The sequence below is a fragment of the Anomaloglossus baeobatrachus genome, chromosome 11 (assembly GCF_048569485.1).
Source record: "Anomaloglossus baeobatrachus isolate aAnoBae1 chromosome 11, aAnoBae1.hap1, whole genome shotgun sequence".
Lineage (NCBI taxonomy): Eukaryota > Metazoa > Chordata > Amphibia > Anura > Aromobatidae > Anomaloglossus > Anomaloglossus baeobatrachus.
Genome location: NC_134363.1, coordinates 4,195,365 through 4,222,657, shown reverse-complemented (window position 1 = coordinate 4,222,657; position 27,293 = coordinate 4,195,365). Strand labels below are relative to the sequence as shown.

At 58.9% G+C, this 27,293-nt stretch overlaps 1 protein-coding gene across 3 annotated transcripts in view; it reads left to right on the top strand.

Moving 5' to 3' along the window:
• Nucleotides 1-27,293, top strand: part of ANO7 (anoctamin 7) — a 154,736-nt gene that overhangs the window by 103,333 nt on the left and 24,110 nt on the right. For all 3 annotated transcript variants that reach the window (XM_075327885.1, XM_075327886.1, XM_075327884.1), the window contains exons 19-21: nucleotides 1,402-1,538; nucleotides 3,799-4,004; nucleotides 4,090-4,232. In XM_075327885.1, the coding sequence (XP_075184000.1) occupies nucleotides 1,402-1,538; nucleotides 3,799-4,004; nucleotides 4,090-4,232 (486 nt within the window). The remainder of the gene's footprint in view (nucleotides 1-1,401; nucleotides 1,539-3,798; nucleotides 4,005-4,089; nucleotides 4,233-27,293) is intronic.

Below are 27,293 nucleotides of genomic sequence, written 5' to 3'. Positions count from 1 at the left end.
GGATGGACGGCCGGGTCTTGGTAGATTTGCAGTGGTATGATGCTCCTTCCATTTCTATATGATCGCTTGCACAGGGCTTCTTGGGATGTGTAAAGTTGTGGAAATCTTTTTGTAACCAAATCCGGCTTTAAACGTCTCCACAACAGTATCATGGACCTGTCTGTTGTGTTCCTTGGTCTTCATGATGCTCTCTGCGCTTTACACAGAACATGAGACTATCACAGAGCAGGGGCATTATACGGAGACTTGTTACACACAGGGGCTTATATTTATCATCATCAGTCATTTAGGACAACATTGCATCATTCAGAGACCCTCAATCACCTTCTGGAGGGAGTTTCTGCACTGAACGTAAAGGGGATGAATAATATTGCACGCACCAATTTACAGTTATTTATTGTTTATAAAAGTGTAAAATAAGCAATAAATTTCCTTCCTCTTCACAATTGTGTCACTTGTAGATTCTTCTCCAGAACATTCACATTTTATCTTTATGTTTGAAGCCTGAAATGTGGGAAAAGGGTGAAAAATTCAAGGGGCTGAATACTTTTGCAAGGCGCTGTATGTAATGTACTGATCATACAGGGGGTGTACTCACTTATGTTGGGCACTCTCTCTCTCTCTCTCTATATATGTATATATATATATATATATATATATATGTGCTGATCATACAATGGGTGTACTCACTTATGCTGGTCTCTCTGTGTCTCTCTCTCTCTCTATATCTATATATATATATATATATATATATATATATATATATAGATATTGTACTGATCATACAGGGGGTGTACTCACTTATGCTGGTCTCTCTCTTTTTCTCTGTGTATGTGTATGTATATATATACTGTATCTGATGTACTGATCATACAATGGGTGTACTCACTTATGCTGGGCTCTCTCTCTCTATACTGTATACGATGTACTGATCATACAGGGGGTGCACTCACTTATACTGGGCACTCTCTCTCTATATATATACTGTATATATGTACTGATCATACAATGGGTGTACTCACTTATGCTGGGCACTCTATATGTATACTGTATATATGTACTGATCATACAGGGGGTGTACTCACTTATGCTGGGCACTTTGTATATATACTGTATACGATGTACTGATCATACAGGGTGTGTACTCACTTATGCACTCTATATATATATATATATATATATATATATATATACTGTATATATGTACTGATCATACAGGGGGTGTACTCACTTATGCACTCTCTATATATATACTGTATACGATGTACTGATCATACAATGGGTGTACTCACGTATGCTGGGCTCTCTCTATCTATATTTACTGTATATATGTACTGATCATACAGGGGGTGTACTCACTTATGCACTCTACGTACCTCCCTCTCTGATATCTCTGGACAGTAAAGTGAAGTCCTGGCGTCAGCGGAGGCAGCTGGCCAAGGTGCGGGGTGACCAGATCTTGGAGGAACCTCAGCGTTGGGAGGAGGACTATGAGCTGATTGAATGTGAGGGTCTCTTTGAGGAGTACCTAGAGATGGGTGAGTATTAGGCCAGGGTCCTACAATATGGCGGGTGGGGTAAAGGCACCACCCTACTATGGGGAAGTCGTCATCTGCCGCCTGTCCATAACCATCACATGGCACAATTAGTGATGGGTGAACCCGGGCTGTAAGCTTCAGGATCCCTACTGGATACCTAGTATTCGTGCCTGGACCCGGGCCTGGACTTCTCAGGGAACTGTGGGTAATTATTTGGATTTGGCCACCGGGATAATAAAAAAAAATTAAGGAAAAAGAAAGAAAATAGGAATAAACAGGAGCGTTATAATTCCGAGTGTCCCGCGTGGCTGTAACACTACTACCAGGGCCAGTCATTAACCCTCATACATATTCACTGCTTCCCCCGCCCACCGGCAGTCCCGGCGGCTGTGATTTGTTGTAGTCAGACCGCGCCCCCTAACTTTGACAGCGTCTGTGATTGGTTGGAATCACACACGCTGTCTGTGTCCCTATAGTGGTGGGGTTTCTTATCACTTACAGATTAGTAATGGGGGGTCTCATAGATGCCTCCCATTACTAATCTAGGGCTTAGTGGCAGCTGTGAGCTGTAATTAGCCTGTTATACTACCCCGATTGCCACCGCACCAGGGCAATCGGGAAGAGCTGGGTAAAGTGCTGGGATTGTCGCATCTAATGGACGCGACAATCTTGGACAGCTGCTGGCTAATATTTTAAGGCAAGGGGGGCAATAACCATGGGACTCTCCAAGCCGAGAATACCAGCCCCCAGCTGTCGGTTTTATTATGGCTGGGTATCAAAATTGGGGGGGACCGCACGCTGTTTTTTAAATGTATTTATTTAAATAATAAAAAATCTGCATGCGGTTCATCATACTTTCATACACAGCCAAGATAAGTGCAGGGCTGGGGGCTACAGCCTGTAGCCGTGACTTTATCTGTGCTGGGTATCATAATAAGGGGGGACCCTACACCAGTTTATCTATTTATTTTTTTTTACACCACTATAGAGACGCACACAGCGTCTGTGATTCCAACCAATCACAGAAGCCGGGACTGCCGATGGGCGGGGAAAGCAGTGAATATGTATGAGGGTTAATGAGGGGTCCCCGAAGCAGTTACAGCCGCGCCAGAGACTTGGAAAGTGTAATGTCCTGCTCTAATCCCCCTAGCCCCTTCTACCACAATTTTAAGGCACAATATTCGGGTCCCCATATCAGCGGACTTACCCATCACTAGTCACGATGGCCACTCAGCCGGTACAGGACCCACCGATCCTGGGTATGTTTGGACTCACCCATCACTAGTCACGATGGCCACTCAACCGGTACAGGACTCACTGATCCTGGGTATGTGCGGATTCACTCATCACTAGTCACGATGGCCACTCAGCCGGTACAGGACTCACTGATCCTGGGTATGTTTGAATTCAACCATCACTAGCCATGATGGCCACTCAGCCGGTACAGGATCCACTGATCCTGGGTATGTGCGGATTGACGCATCACTAGTCACGATGGCCACTCAGGCGGTACAGGATCCACTGATCGTGGGTATGTGTGGAATCACTCATCACTAGTCACGATGGCCACTTAGCCGGTACAGGACTCACTGATCCCGGGTATGTTTGGACTCACCCATCACTAGTCACGATGGCCACTCAGCTGGTACAGGACTAACTGATCCTGGGTATGTGTGGAATCACTCATCACTAGTCACGATGGCCACTCAGCCGGTACAGGACTCACTGATCCTGGGTTTGTGCGGATTCACGCATCATTAGTCACGATGGCCATTCAGCCGGTACAGGACTCACTGATCCTGGGTATGTGTGGAATCACTCATCACTAGTCACGATGGCCACTCAGCCGGTACAGGATCCACTGATCCTGGGTATGTTTGGACTCACCCATCACTAGTCACAATGGCCACTCAGCCGGTACAGGACTCACTGATCCCGGGTATGTTTGGACTCACCCATCACTAGTCACAATGGCCACTCAGTCGGTACAGGACTCACTGATCCCGGGTATGTGCGGATTCACCCATCACTAGTCACGATGGCCACTCAGCCGGTACAGGACTCACTGATCCCGGGTATGTTTGGACTCACCCATCACTAGTCACGATGGCCACTCAGCCGGTACAGGACTCACTGATCCTGGGTATGTGCGGATTCACCCATCACTAGTCACGATGGCCACTTAGCCGGTACAGGACCTGCCGTGGGTCGGCGCTCGTCTTGTGGTGTCTCTGAGCAGCCGCTTTTCTCTGTGTCTCAGTCATACAGTTCGGCTTTATCACCATTTTCGTGGCTGCCTTCCCGCTGGCTCCTCTCTTCGCCCTGCTGAATAACTGGGTTGAAATTCGCCTTGATGCTCAGAAGTTTGTGTGTGAATATCGGCGGCCGGTGGCGGAGCGAGCACAACACATCGGGGTCTGGTTTCTGATTCTGGAGGCTTTGTCTCAGCTTTCCGTTATTATTAATGTAAGTCCCCGGTGCCGGTCATTGAGGTACGTGTGATGCCAATGTCGCGGTCATCCGGACAGCCGCCGATCTCTCCTCATTGCAGGCTTTTCTCATCGCCTTCACCTCCGACTTCCTCCCGCGTCTCCTCTACCAATACGAGTACGACAGCCGCCTGGAAGGATACCTGAACTTCAGCTTGTCCTACTCTCCGCACAGCTACGTCTCCGCCAACCACACCATGTGCAGGTGAGCGGTGCCGAGCGCCATCCTGGCATGGATGTAGGTGAGCGGTGCTGAGCGGCATCCTGGCATGGATGTAGGTGAGCGGTGCTGAGCGCCATCCTGGCATGGATGTAGGTGAGCGGCGTCCTGGCATGGATGTAGGTGAGCCCCGTCCTGGCATGGATGTAGGTGAATGCCGTCCTGGCATGGATGTAGGTGAGCGGTGTCCTGGCATGGATGTAGGTGAGTGCCGTCCTGGCATGGATGTAGGTGAGCGCCGTCCTGGCGTGGATGTAGGTGAGCGGTGCTGAGCGCCGTCCTGGCATGGATGTAGGTGAGCGGTGCTGAGCGCCGTCCTGGCATGGATGTAGGTGAGCGCCGTCCTGGCATGGATGTAGGTGAGCGATGCTGAGCGCTGTCCTGGTATGGTTGTAGGTGAGCGCCGTCCTGGCATGGATGTAGGTGAGCGCCGTCCTGGCATGGATGTAGGTGAGCGCTGTCCTGGCATGGATGTAGGTGAGCGGTGTCCTGGCATGGATGTAGGTGAGCGCTGTCCTGGCATGGATGTAGGTGAGCGGCATCCTGGCATGGATGTAGGTGAGCGCTGTCCTGGCATGGATGTAGGCGAGTCCCGTCCTAGCATGGATGTAGGTGAGCGCTGTCCTGGCATGGATGTAGGTGAGCCCCGTCCTGGCATGGATGTAGGTGAGTGGCGTCCTGGCATGGATGTAGGTGAGTGCTGTCCTGGCATGGATGTAGGTGAGTGCCGTCCTGGCATGGATGTAGGTGAGTGCCGTCCTGGCATGGATGTAGGTGAGTGCTGTCCTGGCATGGATGTAGGTGAGTGCCGTCCTGGCATGGATGTAGGTGAGTGCTGTCCTGGCATGGATGTAGGTGAGTGGCGTCCTGGCATGGATGTAGGTGAGTGCCGTCCTGGCATGGATGTAGGTGAGCGCCGTCCTGGCATGGATGTAGGTGAGCGCCGTCCTGGCATGGATGTAGGTGAGTGCCGCCCTGGCATGGATGTAGGTGAGCGCCGTCCTGGCATGGATGTAGGTGAGCGCCGTCCTGGCATCGATGTAGGTGAGCGGCGTCCTGGCATGGATGTAGGTGAGCGCCTTCCTGGCATGGATGTAGGTGAGCGACGTCCTGGCATGGATGTAGGTGAGCGGCGTCCTGGCATGGATGTAGGTGAGCGTCGTCCTGGCATGGATGTAGGTGAGCGCCGTCCTGGCATGGATGTAGGTGAGTGCTGTCCTGGCATGGATGTAGGTGAGTGCTGTCCTGGCATGGATGTAGGTGAGCGTCGTCCTGGCATGGATGTAGGTGAGCGCCGTCCTGGCATGGATGTAGGTGAGCGGTGCTGAGCGCTGTCCTGGCATAGATGTGGGTGAGCGGCGTCCTGGCATGGATGTAGGTGAGCGGTGCTGAGCGCTGTCCTGGCATGGATGTAAGTGAGCGGCGTCCTGGCATGGATATAGGTGAGCGGCTTCCTGGCATGGATGTAGGTGAGTGGTGTCTTGGCATGGATGTAGGTGAGCGGCGTCCTGGCATGGATGTAGGTGAGCGGTGCTGAGCGCTGTCCTGGTATGGATGTAGGTGACCGGCGTCCTGGCATGGATGTAGGTGAGCGCCGTCCTGGCATGGATGTAGGCGAGCGCCGTCTTGACATGGATGTAGGTGAGCGGTGCTGAGCGCTGTCCTGGCATGGATGTAGGTGAGCGCCGTCCTGGCATGGATGTAGGCGAGCGCCGTCCTGGCATTGATGTAGGCGAGCGCCGTCTTGACATGGATGTAGGTGAGCGCCGTCCTGGCAGGGATGTAGATGAGCGGTGCTGAGCGCCGTCCTGGCATGGATGTAGGTGAGCGGCGTCCTGGCATGGATGTAGGCGAGCGGTGCTGAGCGCTGTCCTGGCATGGATGTAGGTGAGCGGCGTCCTGGCATGGATGTAGGTGAGTGCCGTCCTGGCATGGATGTAGGTGAGCGCTGTCCTGGCATGGATGTAGGTGAGCGGCGTCCTGGCATGGATGTAGGTGAGCGGCGTCCTGGCATGGATGTAGGTGAGCGGCGTCCTGGCATGGATGTAGGTGAGCGCCGTCCTGACATGGATGTAGGTGAGCGGTGCTGAGCGCTATCCTGGCATGGATGTGGGTGAGCGGCGTCCTGGCATGGATGTAGGTGAGCGGTGCTGAGCGCTGTCCTGGCATGGATGTAGGTGAGCGGCGTCCTGGCATGGATGTAGGTGAGTGGTGTCCTGGCATGGATGTAGGTGAGCGGCTTCCTGGCATGGATGTAGGTGAGTGGTGTCCTGGCATGGATGTAGGTGAGCGGCGTCCTGGCATGGATGTAGGTGAGCGCTGTCCTGGCATGGATGTAGGTGAGCGGCTTCCTGGCATGGATGTAGGTGAGTGGTGTCCTGGCATGGATGTAGGTGAGCGCCGTCCTGGCATGGATGTAGGTGAGCGGTGCTGAGCGCTGTCCTGGCATGGATGTAGGTGAGCGGTGCTGAGCGCTGTCCTGGCATGGATGTAGGTGACCGGCGTCCTAGCATGGATGTAGGTGAGCGGTGCTGAGCGCCGTCCTGGCATGGATGTAGGTGAGTGCTGTCCTGGCATGGTGGATGTAGGTGAGTGCCGTCCTGGCATGGATGTAGGTGAGCGCCGTCCTGGCATGGATGTAGGTGAGCGCCGTCCTGGCATGGATGTAGGTGAGCGGTGCTGAGCGCTGTCCTGGCATGGATGTAGGTGAGCGCCGTCCTGGCATGGATGTAGGCGAGCGCCGTCCTGGCATGGATGTAGGCGAGCGCCGTCCTGACATGGATGTAGGTGAGCGCCGTCCTGGCAGGGATGTAGATGAGCGGTGCTGAGCGCCGTCCTGGCATGGATGTAGGTGAGCGGCGTCCTGGCATGGATGTAGGTGAGCGGTGCTGAGCGCCGTCCTGGCATGGATGTAGGTGAGCGCCGTCCTGGCATGGATGTAGGTGAGCGCCGTCCTGGCATGGATGTAGGTGAGCGCCGTCCTGGCATGGATGTAGGTGAGCGCCGTCCTGGCATGGATGTAGGTGAGCGGCGTCCTGGCATGGATGTAGGTGAGCGGTGCTGAGCGCTGTCCTGGCATGGATGTAGGTGAGTGCTGTCCTGGCATGGATGTAGGTGAGCGGCGTCCTGGCATGGATGTAGGTGAGCGGCGTCCTGGCATGGATGTAGGTGAGCGGCTTCCTGGCATGGATGTAGGTGAGCGGTGTCCTGGCATGGATGTAGGTGAGCGGTGCTGAGCGCTGTCCTGGCATGGATGTAGGTGACCGGCATCCTGGCATGGATGTAGGTGAGCGCCGTCCTGGCATGGATGTAGGTGAGCGGTGCTGAGCGCTGTCCTGGCATGGATGTAGGTGACCGGCGTCCTCGCATGGATGTAGGTGAGCGCCGTCCTGGCATGGATGTAGGTGAGCGGTGCTGAGCGCCGTCCTGGCATGGATGTAGGTGAGTGCCGTCCTGGCATGGATGTAGGTGAGCGGTGCTGAGCGCTATCCTGGCATGGATGTGGGTGAGCGGCGTCCTGGCATGGATGTAGGTGAGCGGTGCTGAGCGCTGTCCTGGCATGGATGTAGGTGAGCGGCGTCCTGGCATGGATGTAGGTGAGTGGTGTCCTGGCATGGATGTAGGTGAGCGGCTTCCTGGCATGGATGTAGGTGAGTGGTGTCCTGGCATGGATGTAGGTGAGCGGCGTCCTGGCATGGATGTAGGTGAGCACTGTCCTGGCATGGATGTAGGTGAGCGGCTTCCTGGCATGGATGTAGGTGAGTGGTGTCCTGGCATGGATGTAGGTGAGCGCCGTCCTGGCATGGATGTAGGTGAGCGGTGCTGAGCGCTGTCCTGGCATGGATGTAGGTGAGCGGTGCTGAGCGCTGTCCTGGCATGGATGTAGGTGACCGGCGTCCTAGCATGGATGTAGGTGAGCGGTGCTGAGCGCCGTCCTGGCATGGATGTAGGTGAGTGCTGTCCTGGCATGGTGGATGTAGGTGAGTGCCGTCCTGGCATGGATGTAGGTGAGCGCCGTCCTGGCATGGATGTAGGTGAGCGCCGTCCTGGCATGGATGCAGGTGAGCGGTGCTGAGCGCTGTCCTGGCATGGATGTAGGTGAGCGCCGTCCTGGCATGGATGTAGGCGAGCGCCGTCCTGGCATGGATGTAGGCGAGCGCCGTCCTGACATGGATGTAGGTGAGCGCCGTCCTGGCAGGGATGTAGATGAGCGGTGCTGAGCGCCGTCCTGGCATGGATGTAGGTGAGCGGCGTCCTGGCATGGATGTAGGTGAGCGGTGCTGAGCGCCGTCCTGGCATGGATGTAGGTGAGCGCCGTCCTGGCATGGATGTAGGTGAGCGCCGTCCTGGCATGGATGTAGGTGAGCGCCGTCCTGGCATGGATGTAGGTGAGCGCCGTCCTGGCATGGATGTAGGTGAGCGGCGTCCTGGCATGGATGTAGGTGAGCGGTGCTGAGCGCTGTCCTGGCATGGATGTAGGTGAGTGCTGTCCTGGCATGGATGTAGGTGAGCGGCGTCCTGGCATGGATGTAGGTGAGCGGCGTCCTGGCATGGATGTAGGTGAGCGGCTTCCTGGCATGGATGTAGGTGAGCGGTGTCCTGGCATGGATGTAGGTGAGCGGTGCTGAGCGCTGTCCTGGCATGGATGTAGGTGACCGGCGTCCTGGCATGGATGTAGGTGAGCGCCGTCCTGGCATGGATGTAGGTGAGCGGTGCTGAGCGCTGTCCTGGCATGGATGTAGGTGACCGGCGTCCTCGCATGGATGTAGGTGAGCGCCGTCCTGGCATGGATGTAGGTGAGCGGTGCTGAGCGCCGTCATGGCATGGATGTAGGTGAGTGCCGTCCTGGCATGGATGTAGGTGAGTGCCGTCCTGGCATGGATGTAGGTGAGCGGTGTCCTGGCATGGATGTAGGTGAGCGCCGTCCTGGCATGGATGTAGGTGAGCGCCGTCCTGGCATGGATGTAGGTGAGCGCCGTCCTGGCATGGATGTAGGTGAGCGGTGCTGAGCGCCGTCCTGGCATGGATGTAGGTGAGTGCTGTCCGGGCATGGTGGATGTAGGTGAGTGCCGTCCTGGCATGGATGTAGGTGAGCGCCGTCCTGGCATGGATGTAGGTGAGCGCCGTCCTGGCATGGATGTAGGTGAGCGGTGCTGAGCGCTGTCCTGGTATGGATGTAGGTGAGCGCCGTCCTGGCATGGATGTAGGCGAGCGCCGTCCTGGCATGGATGTAGGCGAGCGCCGTCTTGACATGGATGTAGGTGAGCGCCGTCCTGGCAGGGATGTAGATGAGCGGTGCTGAGCGCCGTCCTGGCATGGATGTAGGTGAGCGGCGTCCTGGCATGGATGTAGGTGAGCGCCGTCCTGGCATGGATGTAGGTGAGCGCCGTCCTGGCATGGATGTAGGTGAGCGCCGTCCTGGCATGGATGTAGGTGAGCGCCGTCCTGGCATGGATGTAGGTGAGCGCCGTCCTGGCATGGATGTAGGTGAGCGGCGTCCTGGCATGGATGTAGGTGAGCGGTGCTGAGCGCTGTCCTGGCATGGATGTAGGTGAGCGGCGTCCTGGCATGGATGTAGGTGAGCGTCGTCCTGGCATGGATGTAGGTGAGCGCCGTCCTGGCATGGATGTAGGTGAGCGGTGCTGAGCGCTGTCCTGGCATGGATGTAGGTGAGCGGCGTCCTGGCATGGATGTAGGTGAGTGCCGTCCTGGCATGGATGTAGGTGAGTGCTGTCCTGGCATGGTGGATGTAGGTGAGTGCCGTCCTGGCATGGATGTAGGTGAGCGCCGTCCTGGCATGGATGTAGGTGAGTGCTGTCCTGGCATGGTGGATGTAGGTGAGTGCCGTCCTGGCATGGATGTAGGTGAGCGCCGTCCTGGCATGGATGTAGGTGAGTGCTGTCCTGGCATGGTGGATGTAGGTGAGTGCCGTCCTGGCATGGATGTAGGTGAGCGGCGTCCTGGCATGGATGTAGGTGAGCGCCGTCCTGGCATGGATGTAGGCGAGCGCCGTCCTGGCATGGATGTAGGCGAGCGCCGTCCTGACATGGATGTAGGTGAGCGCCGTCCTGGCAGGGATGTAGATGAGCGGTGCTGAGCGCAGTCCTGGCATGGATGTAGGTGAGCGGCGTCCTGGCATGGATGTAGGTGAGCGGTGCTGAGCGCCGTCCTGGCATGGATGTAGGTGAGTGCCGTCCTGGCATGGATGTAGGTGAGCGCCGTCCTGGCATGGATGTAGGTGAGCGCCGTCCTGGCATGGATGTAGGTGAGCGGCGTCCTGGCATGGATGTAGGTGAGCGCTGTCCTGGCATGGATGTAGGTGAGCGGTGCTGAGCACTGTCCTGGCATGGATGTAGGTGACCGGCGTCCTGGCATGGATCTAGGTGAGCACCGTCCTGGCATGGATGTAGGTGAGCGGTGCTGAGCGCTGTCCTGGCATGGATGTAGGTGAGCAGTGCTGAGCGGTGTCCTGGCATGGATGTAGGTGAGCGGTGTCATGGCATGGATGTAGGTGAACGCCGTCCTGGCATGGATGTAGGTGAGCGTTGTCCTGGCATGGATGTAGGTGAGCGGTGCTGAGCGCTGTCCTGGCATGGATGTAGGTGAGCGCCGTCCTGGCATGGATGTAGGCGAGCGCCGTCCTGGCATGGATGTAGGTGAGCGCCGTCCTGGCATGGATGTAGGTGAGCGCCGTCCTGGCATGGATGTAGGTGAGCCCTGTCCTGGCATGCATGTAGGTGAGCGGCGTCCTGGCATGGATGTAGGCGAGCGCCGTCCTGGCATGGATGTAGGTGAGCCCCGTCCTGGCATGGATGTAGGTGAGCGCCGTCCTGGCATGGATGTAGGCGAGCGCCGTCCTGGCATGGATGTAGGTGAGCGGCGTCCTGGCATGGATGTAGGTGAGCGGCGTCCTGGCATGGATGTAGGTGAGCCCCATCCTGGCATGGATGTAGGTGAGTGCCGTCCTGGCATGGATGTAGGTGAGTGCCGTCTTGGCATGGATGTAGGTGAGCGGCGTCCTGGCATGGATGTAGGTGAGCGGTGTCCTGGCATGGATGTAGGTGAGTGCCGTCCTCGCATGGATGTAGGTGAGTGCTGTCCTGGCATGGATGTAGGTGAGTGCCGTCCTGGCATGGATGTAGGTGAGCGCCGTCCTCGCATGGATGTAGGTGAGTGCTGTCCTGGCATGGATGTAGGTGAGTGCTTTCCTGGCATGGATGTAGGTGAGCGGCGTCCTGGCATGGATGTAGGTGAGCGGCGTCCTGGCATGGATGTAGGTGAGCGGCGTCCTGGCATGGATGTAGGTGAGCGGCGTCCTGGCATGGATGTAGGTGAGTGCCGTCCTGGCATGGATGTAGGTGAGCGCCTTCCTGGCATGGATGTAGGTGAGCGGCGTCCTGGCATGGATGTAGGTGAGCGGCGTCCTGGCATGGATGTAGGTGAGCGCCGTCCTGGCATGGATGTAGGTGAGTGCCGTCCTGGCATGGATGTAGGTGAGCGCCGTCCTGGCATGGATGTAGGCGAGCGCCGTCCTGGCATGGATGTAGGCGAGCGCCGTCCTGGCATGGATGTAGGTGAGTGGAGTCCTGGCATGGATGTAGGTGAGCCCCATCCTGGCATGGATGTAGGCGAGCGCCGTCCTGGCATGGATGTAGGCGAGCGGCGTCCTGGCATGGATGTAGGCGAGCGCCGTCCTGGCATGGATGTAGGTGAGTGCTGTCCTGGCATGGATGTAGGCGAGCGCCGTCCTGGCATGGATGTAGGTGAGCGGCGTCCTGGCATGGATGTAGGTGAGTGCCGTCCTGGCATGGATGTAGGTGAGCGCCGTCCTGGCATGGATGTAGGTGAGCGCCGTCCTGGCATGGATGTAGGCGAGCGGCGTCCTGGCATGGATGTAGGCGAGCGCCGTCCTGGCATGGATGTAGGTGAGTGCTGTCCTGGCATGGATGTAGTCGAGCGCCGTCCTCGCATGGATGTAGGTGAGCAGCGTCCTGGCATGGATGTAGGTGAGCGGCGTCATGGCATGGATGTAGGTGAGCGGCGTCCTGGCATGGATGTAGGTGAGCGGCGTCCTGGCATGGATGTAGGTGAGCGGCATCCTGGCATGGATGTAGGTGAGCGGCGTCCTGGCAAGGATGTAGGTGAGCGGCGTCCTGGCAAGGATGTAGGTGAGCGCCGTCCTGGCATAGATGTAGGTGAGTGCCGTCCTGGCATGGATGTAGGTGAGCGCCGTCCTGGCATGGATGTAGGTGAGTGCCGTCCTGGCATGGATGTAGGTGAGCGGCAGTCCTGGCATGGATGTAGGTGAGCGGCGTCCTGGCATGGATGTAGGTGAGTGCTGTCCTGGCATGGATGTAGGTGAGTGCCGTCCTGGCATGGATGTAGGTGAGTGCCGTCCTGGCATGGATGTAGGTGAGCGGCGTCCTGGCATGGATGTAGGTGAGCCCCATCCTGGCATTGATGTAGGGGAGCGGTGTCCTGGCATGGATGTAGGTGAGCGGCGTCCTGGCATGGATGTAGGTGAGCGGCGTCCTGGCATGGATGTAGGCGAGCGCTGTCCTGGCATGGATGTAGGCGAGCGCCGTCCTGGCATGGATGTAGGTGAGCGGCGTCCTGGCATGGATGTAGGTGAGCCCTGTCCTGGCATGGATGTAGGTGAGTGCTGTCCTGGCATGGATGTAGGTGAGTGCTGTCCTGGCATGGATGTAGGTGAGCGGCGTCCTGGCATGGATGTAGGTGAGTGCCGTCCTGGCATGGATGTAGGTGAGCGCCGTCCTGGCATGGATGTAGGTGAGCGCCGTCCTGGCATGGATGTAGGTGAGTGCCGTCCTGGCATTGATGTGGGTGAGTGCCGTCCTGGCATGGATGTAGGTGAGCGGCGTCCTGGCATGGATGTAGGTGAGCGGCGTCCTGGCATGGATGTAGGTGAGCGCCGTCCTGGCATGGATGTAGGTGAGCGCCGTCCTGGCATGGATGTAGGTGAGCGGCGTCCTGGCATGGATGTAGGTGAGTGCTGTCCTGGCATAGATGTAGGTGAGTGCTGTCCTGGCATGGATGTAGGTGAGCGGTGTCCTGGCATGGATGTAGGTGAGCGGCGTCCTGGCATGGATGTAGGTGAGCGGCGTCCTGGCATGGATGTAGGTGAGTGCCGTCCTGGCATGGATGTAGGTGAGCGGCATCCTGGCATGGATGTAGGTGAGTGCCGTCCTGGCATGGATGTAGGTGAGCGGCGTCCTGGCATGGATGTAGGAGAGCGCCGTCCTGGCATGGATGTAGGCGAGCGCCGTCCTGGCATGGATGTAGGTGAGCGCCGTCCTGGCAGGGATGTAGGTGAGCGGTGCTGAGCGCCGTCCTGGCATGGATGTAGGTGAGCGGCGTCCTGGCATGGATGTAGGTGAGCGCCGTCCTGGCCAGGATGTAGTCGAGCGCCGTCCTGGCATGGATGTAGGTGAGCGGCGTCCTGGCATGGATGTAGGTGATCGGCGTCCTGGCATGGATGTAGGTGAGTGCTGTCCTGGCATGGATGTAGGTGAGCGGTGTCCTGGCATGGATGTAGGTGAGTGCTGTCCTGGCATGGATGTAGGTGAGCGGTGTCCTGGCATGGATGTAGGTGAGCGCCGTCCTGGCCAGGATGTAGGCGAGCGCCGTCCTGGCATGGATGTAGGTGAGCGGCGTCCTGGCATGGATGTAGGTGAGCGGCGTCCTGGCATGGATGTAGGTGATTGCTGTCCTGGCATGGATGTAGGTGAGCGGCGTCCTGGTATGGATGTAGGTGAGCGGCGTCCTGGCATGGATGTAGGTGAGCGCCGTCCTGGCATGGATGTAGGTGAGCGCTGTCCTGGCATGGATGTAGGTGAGTGCTGTCCTGGCATGGATGTAGGTGAGCGGTGTCCTGGCATGGATGTAGGTGAGTCCCACCCTGGCATGGATGTAGGTGAGCGGTGTCCTGGCATGGATGTAGGTGAGTGTCATCCTGGCATGGATGTAGGTGAGCGCCGTCCTGGCATGGATGTAGGCGAGCGCTGTCCTGGCATGGATGTAGGCGAGCGCCGTCCTGGCATGGATGTAGGTGAGCGGAGTCCTGGCATGGATGTAGGTGAGCGATGTCCAGGAAAGGATGTTGGTGAGCGGCGTCCTGGCATGGATGTAGGCGAGCGCCGTCCTGGCATGGATGTAGGCGAGCGCCGTCCTGGCATGGATGTAGGTGAGTGCTGTCCTGGCATGGATGTAGGTGAGTGCTGTCCTGGCATGGATGTAGGTGAGTGCCGTCCTGGCATGGATGTAGGTGAGCGCCGTCCTGGCATGGATGTAGGCGAGCGCCATCCTGGCATGGATGTAGGTGAGCGCCGTCCTGGCATGGATGTAGGTGAGCGCCGTCCTGGCATGGATGTAGGTGAGCGCCGTCCTGGCATGGATGTAGGCGAGCGGCGTCCTGGCATGGATGTAGGCGAGCGCCGTCCTGGCATGGATGTAGGTGAGTGCTGTCCTGGCATGGATGTAGTCGAGCGCCGTCCTGGCATGGATGTAGGTGAGCAGCGTCCTGGCATGGATGTAGGTGAGCGGCGTCATGGCATGGATGTAGGTGAGCGGCGTCCTGGCATGGATGTAGGTGAGCGGCGTCCTGGCATGGATGTAGGTGAGCGGCATCCTGGCATGGATGTAGGTGAGCGGCGTCCTGGCAAGGATGTAGGTGAGCGGCGTCCTGGCAAGGATGTAGGTGAGCGCCGTCCTGGCATAGATGTAGGTGAGTGCCGTCCTGGCATGGATGTAGGTGAGCGCCGTCCTGGCATGGATGTAGGTGAGTGCCGTCCTGGCATGGATGTAGGTGAGCGGCAGTCCTGGCATGGATGTAGGTGAGCGGCGTCCTGGCATGGATGTAGGTGAGTGCTGTCCTGGCATGGATGTAGGTGAGTGCCGTCCTGGCATGGATGTAGGTGAGTGCCGTCCTGGCATGGATGTAGGTGAGCGGCGTCCTGGCATGGATGTAGGTGAGCCCCATCCTGGCATTGATGTAGGGGAGCGGTGTCCTGGCATGGATGTAGGTGAGCGGCGTCCTGGCATGGATGTAGGTGAGCGGCGTCCTGGCATGGATGTAGGCGAGCGCTGTCCTGACATGGATGTAGGCGAGCGCCGTCCTGGCATGGATGTAGGTGAGCGGCGTCCTGGCATGGATGTAGGTGAGCCCCGTCCTGGCATGGATGTAGGTGAGTGCTGTCCTGGCATGGATGTAGGTGAGTGCTGTCCTGGCATGGATGTAGGTGAGCGGCGTCCTGGCATGGATGTAGGTGAGCGGCATCCTGGCATGGATGTAGGTGAGCGGCGTCCTGGCAAGGATGTAGGTGAGCGGCGTCCTGGCAAGGATGTAGGTGAGCGCCGTCCTGGCATAGATGTAGGTGAGTGCCGTCCTGGCATGGATGTAGGTGAGCGCCGTCCTGGCATGGATGTAGGTGAGTGCCGTCCTGGCATGGATGTAGGTGAGCGGCAGTCCTGGCATGGATGTAGGTGAGCGGCGTCCTGGCATGGATGTAGGTGAGTGCTGTCCTGGCATGGATGTAGGTGAGTGCCGTCCTGGCATGGATGTAGGTGAGTGCCGTCCTGGCATGGATGTAGGTGAGCGGCGTCCTGGCATGGATGTAGGTGAGCCCCATCCTGGCATTGATGTAGGGGAGCGGTGTCCTGGCATGGATGTAGGTGAGCGGCGTCCTGGCATGGATGTAGGTGAGCGGCGTCCTGGCATGGATGTAGGCGAGCGCTGTCCTGACATGGATGTAGGCGAGCGCCGTCCTGGCATGGATGTAGGTGAGCGGCGTCCTGGCATGGATGTAGGTGAGCCCCGTCCTGGCATGGATGTAGGTGAGTGCTGTCCTGGCATGGATGTAGGTGAGTGCTGTCCTGGCATGGATGTAGGTGAGCGGCGTCCTGGCATGGATGTAGGTGAGTGCCGTCCTGGCATGGATGTAGGTGAGTGCCGTCCTGGCATGGATGTAGGTGAGCGCCGTCCTGGCATGGATGTAGGTGAGCGCCGTCCTGGCATGGATGTAGGTGAGCGCCGTCCTGGCATGGATGTAGGTGAGCGCCGTCCTGGCATGGATGTAGGTGAGCGGCGTCCTGGCATGGATGTAGGTGAGCGCCGTCCTGGCATGGATGTAGGTGAGCGCCGTCCTGGCATGGCTGTAGGTGAGCGGCGTCCTGGCATGGATGTAGGTGAGTGCCGTCCTGGCATGGATGTAGGCGAGCGCCGTCCTGGCATGGATGTAGGTGAGTGCTGTCCTGGCATGGATGTAGGTGAGTGCCGTCCTGGCATGGATGTAGGTGAGCGCCGTCCTGGCAGGGATCTAGGTGAGCGCCGTCCTGGCATGGATGTAGGTGAGCGCTGTCCTGGCATGGATGTAGGTGAGCGCCGTCCTGGCATGGATGTAGGTGAGTGCTGTCCTGGCATGGATGTAGGTGAGCGGCGTCCTGGCATGGATGTAGGTGAGTGCCGTCCTGGCATGGATGTAGGTGAGCGCCGTCCTGGCATGGATGTAGGTGAGCGCCGTCCTGGCATGGATGTAGGTGAGTGCCGTCCTGGCATTGATGTGGGTGAGTGCCGTCCTGGCATGGATGTAGGTGAGCGGCGTCCTGGCATGGATGTAGGTGAGCGCCGTCCTGGCATGGATGTAGGTGAGCGCCGTCCTGGCATGGATGTAGGTGAGCGGCATCCTGGCATGGATGTAGGTGAGTGCTGTCCTGGCATAGATGTAGGTGAGTGCTGTCCTGGCATGGATGTAGGTGAGCGGTGTCCTGGCATGGATGTAGGTGAGCGGCGTCCTGGCATGGATGTAGGTGAGCGGCGTCCTGGCATGGATGTAGGTGAGTGCCGTCCTGGTATGGATGTAGGTGAGCGGCATCCTGGCATGGATGTAGGTGAGTGCCGTCCTGGCATGGATGTAGGTGAGCGGCGTCCTGGCATGGATGTAGGAGAGCGCCGTCCTGGCATGGATGTAGGCGAGCGCCGTCCTGGCATGGATGTAGGTGAGCGCCGTCCTGGCAGGGATGTAGGTGAGCGGTGCTGAGCGCCGTCCTGGCATGGATGTAGGTGAGCGGCGTCCTGGCATGGATGTAGGTGAGCGCCGTCCTGGCCAGGATGTAGTCGAGCGCCGTCCTGGCATGGATGTAGGTGAGCGGCGTCCTGGCATGGATGTAGGTGAGCGGCGTCCTGGCATGGATGTAGGTGAGTGCTGTCCTGGCATGGATGTAGGTGAGCGGTGTCCTGGCATGGATGTAGGTGAGCGCCGTCCTGGCCAGGATGTAGGCGAGCGCCGTCCTGGCATGGATGTAGGTGAGCGGCGTCCTGGCATGGATGTAGGTGAGCGGCGTCCTGGCATGGATGTAGGTGAGTGCTGTCCTGGCATGGATGTAGGTGAGCGGCGTCCTGGTATGGATGTAGGTGAGCGGCGTCCTGGCATGGATGTAGGTGAGCGCCGTCCTGGCATGGATGTAGGTGAGCGCTGTCCTGGCATGGATGTAGGTGAGTGCTGTCCTGGCATGGATGTAGGTGAGCGGTGTCCTGGCATGGATGTAGGTGAGTCCCGTCCTGGCATGGATGTAGGTGAGCGGTGTCCTGGCATGGATGTAGGTGAGTGCCATCCTGGCATGGATGTAGGTGAGCGCCGTCCTGGCATGGATGTAGGCGAGCGCTGTCCTGGCATGGATGTAGGCGAGCGCCGTCCTGGCATGGATGTAGGTGAGCGGAGTCCTGGCATGGATGTAGGTGAGCGATGTCCAGGAAAGGATGTTGGTGAGCGGCGTCCTGGCATGGAAGTAGGCGAGCGCCGTCCTGGCATGGATGTAGGCGAGCGCCGTCCTGGCATGGATGTAGGTGAGTGCTGTCCTGGCATGGATGTAGGTGAGTGCTGTCCTGGCATGGATGTAGGTGAGTGCCGTCCTGGCATGGATGTAGGTGAGCGCCGTCCTGGCATGGATGTAGGCGAGCGCCGTCCTGGCATGGATGTAGGTGAGTGCTGTCCTGGCATGGATGTAGGTGAGCGCCGTCCTGGCATGGATGTAGGCGAGCGCCGTCCTGGCATGGATGTAGGTGAGTGCTGTCCTGGCATGGATGTAGGTGAGCGCCGTCCTGGCATGGATGTAGGCGAGCGCCGTCCTGGCATGGATGTAGGTGAGCGGCGTCCTGGCATGGATGTAGGTGAGCGACGTCCTGGCATGGATGTAGGTGAGCGGCGTCCTGGCATGGATGTAGGTGAACCCCGTCCTGGCATGGATGTAGGTGAGCGGCGTCCTGGCAAGGATGTAGGTGAGCGCCGTCCTGGAATGGATGTAGGTGAGTGCCGTCCTGGCATGGATGTAGGTGATCGGCGTCCTGGCATGGATGTAGGTGAGTGCCATCCTGGCATGGATGTAGGTGAGCGCCGTCCTGGCATGGATGTAGGTGAGTGCCGTCCTGGCATGGATGTAGGTGAGCGCCGTCCTGGCATGGATGTAGGTAAGCGGCGTCCTGGCATGGATGTAGGTGAGTGCTGTCCTGGCATGGATGTAGGTGAGCCCCATCCTGGCATTGATGTAGGGGAGCGGCGTCCTGGCATGGATGTAGGTGAGCGGCGTCCTGGCATGGATGTAGGTGAGCGGCGTCCTGGCATGGATGTAGGCGAGCGCTGTCCTGGCATGGATGTAGGCGAGCGCCGTCCTGGCATGGATGTAGGTGAGCGGCGTCCTGGCATGGATGTAGGTGAGCCCCGTCCTGGCATGGATGTAGGTGAGCGCTGTCCTGGCATGGATGTAGGTGAGTGCTGTCCTGGCATGGATGTAGGTGAGTGCTGTCCTGGCATGGATGTAGGTGAGCGGCGTCCTGGCATGGATGTAGGTGAGTGCCGTCCTGGCATGGATGTAGGTGAGTGCCGTCCTGGCATGGATGTAGGTGAGCGCCGTCCTGGCATGGATGTAGGTGAGCGCCGTCCTGGCATGGATGTAGGTGAGCGCCGTCCTGGCATGGATGTAGGTGAGTGCCGTCCTGGCATGGATGTAGGCGAGCGCCGTCCTGGCATGGATGTAGGTGAGTGCTGTCCTGGCATGGATGTAGGTGAGTGCCGTCCTGGCATGGATGTAGGTGAGCGCCGTCCTGGCATGGATGTAGGTGAGCTCCGTCCTGGCATGGATGTAGGTGAGCGGCGTCCTGGCATGGATGTAGGTGAGTGCTGTCCTGGCATGGATGTAGGTGAGCGGCGTCCTGGCATGGATGTAGGTGAGCGGCGTCCTGGCATGGATGTAGGTGAGTGCTTTCCTGGCATGGATGTAGGTGAGCGGCGTCCTGGCATGGATGTAGGTGAGTGCCGTCCTGGCATGGATGTAGGTGAGTGCCGTCCTGGCATGGATGTAGGTGAGCGCCGTCCTGGCATGGATGTAGGTGAGCGCCGTCTTGGCATGGATGTAGGTGAGTGCTGTCCTGGCATGGATGTAGGAGAGCGGCGTCCTGGCATGGATGTAGGTGAGCGGCGTCCTGGCATGGATGTAGGTGAGCGGCGTCCTGGCATGGATGTAGGTGAGCGGCGTCCTGGCATGGATGTAGGTGAGCGGCGTCCTGGCATGGATGTAGGTGAGCGCCGTCCTGGCATGGATGTAGGTGAGTGCTGTCCTGGCATAGATGTAGGTGAGTGCTGTCCTGGCATGGATGTAGGTGAGCGCCGTCCTGGCATGGATGTAGGTGAGTGCTGTCCTGGCATGAATGTAGGTGATAGGTGTCCTGGCATGGATGTAGGTGAGCGGCGTCCTGGCATGGATGTAGGTGAGCGGCGTCCTGGCATGGATGTAGGTGAGCGGCGTCCTGGCATGGATGTAGGTGAGTGCCGTCCTGGCATGGATGTAGGTGAGCGGCGTCCTGGCATGGATGTAGGTGAGTGCCGTCCTGGCATGGATGTAGGTGAGCGGCGTCCTGGCATGGATGTAGGTGAGCGCCGTCCTGGCATGGATGTAGGCGAGCGCCGTCCTGGCATGGATGTAGGTGAGCGCCGTCCTGGCAGGGATGTAGGTGAGCGGTGCTGAGCGCCGTCCTGGCATGGATGTAGGTGAGCGGCGTCCTGGCATGGATGTAGGTGAGCGCCGTCCTGGCCAGGATGTAGGCGAGCGCCATCCTGGTATGGATGTAGGTGAGCGGCGTCCTGGCATGGATGTAGGTGAGCGCCGTCCTGGTATGGATGTAGGTGAGTGCCATCCTGGCATGGATGTAGGTGAGCGGCGTCCTGGCATGGATGTAGGTGAGTGCTGTCCTGGCATGGATGTAGGTGAGTGCTGTCCTGGCATGGATGTAGGTGAGTGCCATCCTGGCATGGATGTGGGTGAGCGCCTTCCTGGCATGGATGTAGGTGAGCGGCGTCCTGGCATGGATGTAGGTGAGCGGCGTCCTGGAATGGATGTAGGTGAGTGCTGTCCTGGCATGGATGTAGGTGAGCGCCGTCCTGGCATGGATGTAGGCGAGCGCCGTCCTGGCATGGATGTAGGTGAGTGCTGTCCTGGCATGGATGTAGGTGAGCGCTGTCCTGGCATGGATGTAGGCGAGCGCCGTCCTGGCATGGATGTAGGTGAGTGCCGTCCTGGCATGGATGTAGGTGAGTGCTGTCCTGGCATGGATGTAGGTGAGCCCCATCCTGGCATGGATGTAGGGGAGCGGCGTCCTGGCATGGATGTAGGTGAGTGCTGTCCTGGCATGGATGTAGGCGAGCGCTGTCCTGGCATGGATGTAGGTGAACGGAGTCCTGGCATGGATGTAGGTGAGCCCCATCCTGGCATGGATGTAGGTGAGTGCCGACCTGGCATGGATGTAGGCGAGCGCCGTCCTGGCATGGATGTAGGTGAGCGGCGTCCTGGCATGGATGTAGGTGAGCGCTGTCCTGGCATGGATGTAGGTGAGCGGCGTCCTGGCATGGATGTAGGTGAGCGCCGTCCTGGCATGGATGTAGGTGAGTGCTGTCCTGGCATGGATGTAGGTGAGCGGCGTCCTGGCATGGATGTAGGTGAGCGGCGTCCTGGCATGGATGTAGGTGAGCGCCGTCCTGGCATGGATGTAGGTGAGCGCCGTCCTGGCATGGATGTAGGTGAGCGGCGTCCTGGCATGGATGTAGGTGAGTGCTTTCCTGGCATGGATGTAGGTGAGCGGCGTCCTGGCATGGATGTAGGTGAGTGCCGTCCTGGCATGGATGTAGGTGAGTGCCGTCCTGGCATGGATGTAGGTGAGCGCCGTCCTGGCATGGATGTAGGTGAGCGCCGTCTTGGCATGGATGTAGGTGAGTGCTGTCCTGGCATGGATGTAGGAGAGCGGCGTCCTGGCATGGATGTAGGTGAGCGGCGTCCTGGCATGGATGTAGGTGAGCGGCGTCCTGGCATGGATGTAGGTGAGCGGCGTCCTGGCATGGATGTAGGTGAGCGGCGTCCTGGCATGGATGTAGGTGAGCGCCGTCCTGGCATGGATGTAGGTGAGTGCTGTCCTGGCATAGATGTAGGTGAGTGCTGTCCTGGCATGGATGTAGGTGAGCGCCGTCCTGGCATGGATGTAGGTGAGTGCTGTCCTGGCATGAATGTAGGTGATAGGTGTCCTGGCATGGATGTAGGTGAGCGGCGTCCTGGCATGGATGTAGGTGAGCGGCGTCCTGGCATGGATGTAGGTGAGCGGCGTCCTGGCATGGATGTAGGTGAGTGCCGTCCTGGCATGGATGTAGGTGAGCGGCGTCCTGGCATGGATGTAGGTGAGTGCCGTCCTGGCATGGATGTAGGTGAGCGGCGTCCTGGCATGGATGTAGGTGAGCGCCGTCCTGGCATGGATGTAGGCGAGCGCCGTCCTGGCATGGATGTAGGTGAGCGCCGTCCTGGCAGGGATGTAGGTGAGCGGTGCTGAGCGCCGTCCTGGCATGGATGTAGGTGAGCGGCGTCCTGGCATGGATGTAGGTGAGCGCCGTCCTGGCCAGGATGTAGGCGAGCGCCATCCTGGTATGGATGTAGGTGAGCGGCGTCCTGGCATGGATGTAGGTGAGCGCCGTCCTGGTATGGATGTAGGTGAGTGCCATCCTGGCATGGATGTAGGTGAGCGGCGTCCTGGCATGGATGTAGGTGAGTGCTGTCCTGGCATGGATGTAGGTGAGTGCTGTCCTGGCATGGATGTAGGTGAGTGCCATCCTGGCATGGATGTGGGTGAGCGCCTTCCTGGCATGGATGTAGGTGAGCGGCGTCCTGGCATGGATGTAGGTGAGCGGCGTCCTGGAATGGATGTAGGTGAGTGCTGTCCTGGCATGGATGTAGGTGAGCGCCGTCCTGGCATGGATGTAGGCGAGCGCCGTCCTGGCATGGATGTAGGTGAGTGCTGTCCTGGCATGGATGTAGGTGAGCGCTGTCCTGGCATGGATGTAGGCGAGCGCCGTCCTGGCATGGATGTAGGTGAGTGCCGTCCTGGCATGGATGTAGGTGAGTGCTGTCCTGGCATGGATGTAGGTGAGCCCCATCCTGGCATGGATGTAGGGGAGCGGCGTCCTGGCATGGATGTAGGTGAGTGCTGTCCTGGCATGGATGTAGGCGAGCGCTGTCCTGGCATGGATGTAGGTGAACGGAGTCCTGGCATGGATGTAGGTGAGCCCCATCCTGGCATGGATGTAGGTGAGTGCCGACCTGGCATGGATGTAGGCGAGCGCCGTCCTGGCATGGATGTAGGTGAGCGGCGTCCTGGCATGGATGTAGGTGAGCGCTGTCCTGGCATGGATGTAGGTGAGCGGCGTCCTGGCATGGATGTAGGTGAGCGCCGTCCTGGCATGGATGTAGGTGAGTGCTGTCCTGGCATGGATGTAGGTGAGCGGCGTCCTGGCATGGATGTAGGTGAGCGGCGTCCTGGCATGGATGTAGGTGAGCGCCGTCCTGGCATGGATGTAGGTGAGCGCCGTCCTGGCATGGATGTAGGTGAGCGGCGTCCTGGCATGGATGTAGGTGAGCCCCATCCTGGCATGGATGTAGGTGAGTGCCGTCCTGGCATGGATGTAGGCGAGCGCCGTCCTGGCATGGATGTAGGTGAGCGGCGTCCTGGCATGGATGTAGGTGAGCGCTGTCCTGGCATGGATGTAGGTGAGCGGCGTCCTGGCATGGATGTAGGTGAGCGCCGTCCTGGCATGGATGTGGGTGAGTGCTGTCCTGGCATGGATGTAGGTGAGCGGCGTCCTGGCATGGATGTAGGTGAGCGGCGTCCTGGCATGGATGTAGGTGAGCGCCGTCCTGGCATGGATGTAGGTGAGCGCCGTCCTGGCATGGATGTAGGTGAGCGCCGTCCTGGCATGGATGTAGGTGAGCGGTGTCCTGGCATGGATGTAGGCGAGCGCTGTCCTGGCATGGATGTAGGTGAGCGGCGTCCTGGCATGGATGTAGGTGAGCCCCATCCTGGCATGGATGTAGGTGAGTGCCGTCCTGGCATGGATGTAGGCGAGCGCCGTCCTGGCATGGATGTAGGTGAGCGGCGTCCTGGCATGGATGTAGGTGAGCGCTGTCCTGGCATGGATGAAGGTGAGCGGCGTCCTGGCATGGATGTAGGTGAGCGCCGTCCTGGCATGGACGTAGGTGAGTGCTGTCCTGGCATGGATGTAGGTGAGCGGCGTCCTGGCATGGATGTAGGTGAGCGGCGTCCTGGCATGGATGTAGGTGAGCGCCGTCCTGGCATGGATGTAGGTGAGCGCCGTCCTGGCATGGATGTAGGTGAGCGCTGTCCTGGCATGGATGTAGGTGAGTGCTGTCCTGGCATGGATGTAGGTGAGCGCCGTCCTGGCATGGATGTAGGTGAGCGCCGTCCTGGCATGGATGTAGGTGAGCGCCGTCCTTGCATGGATGTAGGTGAGCGGCGTCCTGGCATGGATGTAGGCGAGCGCCGTCCTGGCATGGATGTAGGTGAGTGCCGTCCTGGCATGGATGTAGGCGAGCGCCGTCCTGGCATGGATGTAGGTGAGTGCTGTCCTGGCATGGATGTAGGTGAGTGCCGTCCTGGCATGGATGTAGGTGAGCGCCGTCCTGGCATGGATGTAGGTGAGCGCCGTCCTGGCATGGATATAGGTGAGCGGCGTCCTGGCATGGATGTAGGTGAGTGCTGTCCTGGCATGGATGTAGGTGAGTGCTGTCCTGGCATGGATGTAGGTGAGCGGCGTCCTGGCATGGATGTAGGTGAGCGCCGTCCTGGCATGGATGTAGGTGAGCGCTGTCCTGGCATGGATGTAGGTGAGCGCCGTCCTGGCATGGATGTAGGTGAGTGCTGTCCTGGCATGGATGTAGGTGAGCGGCGTCCTGGCATGGTGGATGTAGGTGAGTCCCGTCCTGGCATGGATGTAGGTGAGCGCCGTCCTGGCATGGATGTAGGTGAGTGCCGTCCTGGCATGGATGTAGGTGAGTGCCGTCCTGGCATGGATGTAGGTGAGTGCCGTCCTGGCATGGATGTAGGTGAGCGCCGTCCTGGCATGGATGTAGGTGAGCGCTGTCCTGGCATGGATGTAGGTGAGTGCCGTCCTGGCATGGATGTAGGTGAGCGCCGTCCTGGCATGGATGTAGGTGAGCGGCGTCCTGGCATGGATGTAGGTGAGCGCCGTCCTGGTATGGATGTAGGTGAGCGCCGTCCTGGCATGGATGTAGGTGAGCGGCGTCCTGGCATGGATGTAGGTGAGCGCCGTCCTGGCATGGATGTAGGTGAGTGCTGTCCTGGCATGGATGTAGGTGAGCGGTGTCCTGGCATGGATGTAGGTGAGCGGCGTCCTGGCATGGATGTAGGTGAGCGGCGTCCTGGCATGGATGTAGGTGAGCGGCGTCCTGGCATGGATGTAGGTGAGCGCTGTCCTGGCATGGATGTAGGTGAGCGGCGTCCTGGCATGGATGTAGGTGAGCGCCGTCCTGGCATGGATGTAGGTGATTGCTGTCCTGGCATGGATGTAGGTGAGCGGCGTCCTGGCATGGATGTAGGTGAGCGGTGTCCTGGCATGGATGTAGGTGAGCGCTGTCCTGGCATGGATGTAGGTGAGCGCCGTCCTGGCATGGATGTAGGTGAGCGCCGTCCTGGCATGGATGTAGGTGAGCGCTGTCCTGGCATGGATGTAGGTAAGCGGCGTCCTGGCATGGATGTAGGTGAGCGGCGTCCTGGCATGGATGTAGGTGAGTGCTGTCCTGGCATGGATGTAGGTGAGTGCTGTCCTGGCATGGATGTAGGTGAGTGCTGTCCTGGCATGGATGTAGGTGAGTGCTGTCCTGGCATGAATGTAGGTGAGCGGTGTCCTGGCATGGATGTAGGTGAGTGCTGTCCTGGCATGGATGTAGGTGAGTGCTGTCCTGGCATGGATGTAGGTGAGTGCTTTCCTGGCATGGATGTAGGTGAGTGCTGTCCTGGCATGGATGTAGGTGAGCGCCGTCCTGGCATGGATGTAGGTGAGCGGCGTCCTGGCATGGATGTAGGTGAGCGGCGTCCTGACATGGATGTAGGTGAGCGGCGTCCTGGCATGGATGTAGGTGAGCGGCGTCCTGGCATGGATGTAGGTGAGCGCCGTCCTGGCATGGGTGTAGGTGAGTGCTGTCCTGGCATGGATGTAGGTGAGCGCTGTCCTGGCATGGATGTAGGTGAGCGGCGTCCTGGCATGGATGTAGGGGAGCGGTGTCCTGGCATGGATGTAGGTGAGTGCTGTCCTGGCATGGATGTAGGTGAGCGCTGTCCTGGCATGGATGTAGGTGAGTGCTGTCCTGGCATGGATGTAGGTGAGCGCTGTCCTGGCATGGATGTAGGTGAGTGCTGTCCTGGCATGGATGTAGGTGAGTGCTGTCCTGGCATGGATGTAAGTGAGCGCTGTCCTGGCATGGATGTAGGTGAGCGGCGTCCTGGCATGGATGTAGGTGAGCGGCGTCCTGGCATGGATGTAGGTGAGTGCTGTCCTGGCATGGATGTAGGTGAGCGCTGTCCTGGCATGGATGTAGGTGAGTGCTGTCCTGGCATGGATGTAGGTGAGTGCTGTCCTGGCATGGATGTAGGTGAGTGCTGTCCTGGCATGGATGTAGGTGAGCGGCGTCCTGGCATGGATGTAGGTGAGTGCTGTCCTGGCATGGATGTAGGTGAGCGCTGTCCTGGCATGGGGGTAGGTGAGCGCTGTCCTGGCATGGATGTAGGTGAGCGGTGTCCTGGCATGGATGTAGGTGAGCGCTGTCCTGGCATGGATGTAGGTGAGCGGTGTCCTGGCATGGATGTAGGTGAGCGGTGTCCTGGCATGGATGTAGGTGAGCGGTGTCCTGGCATGGATGTAGGTGAGCGGTGTCCTGGCATGGATGTAGGTGAGCGCTGTCCTGGCATGGATGTAGGTGAGCGGCGTCCTGGCATGGATGTAGGTGAGCGGCGTCCTGGCATGGATGTAGGTGAGCGGCGTCCTGGCATGGATGTAGGTGAGCGGCGTCCTGGCATGGATGTAGGTGAGTGCTGTCCTGGCATGGTTGTAGGTGAGTGCTGTCCTGGCATGGATGTAGGTGAGTGCTGTCCTGGCATGGGTGTAGGTGAGTGCTGTCCTGGCATGGATGTAGGTGAGTGCTGTCCTGGCATGGATGTAGGTGAGTGCTGTCCTGGCATGGATGTAGGTGAGTGCTGTCCTGGCATGGATGTAGGTGAGCGCCGTCCTGGCATGGATGTAGGGGAGCGGCGTCCTGGCATGGATGTAGGTGAGCGGCGTCCTGGCATGGATGTAGGTGAGCGGCGTCCTGGCATGGATGTAGGTGAGCGGCGTCCTGGCATGGATGTAGGTGAGTGCTGTCCTGGCATGGATGTAGGTGAGCGCTGTCCTGGCGTGGGTGTAGGTGAGTGCTGTCCTGGCATGGATGTAGGTGAGCGCTGTCCTGGCATGGATGTAGGTGAGCGGCGTCCTGGCATGGATGTAGGTGAGTGCTGTCCTGGCATGGATGTAGGTGAGCGCTGTCCTGGCATGGGTGTAGGTGAGTGCTGTCCTGGCATGGATGTAGGTGAGCGCTGTCCTGGCATGGGTGTAGGTGAGCGGCGTCCTGGCATGGATGTAGGTGAGCGGC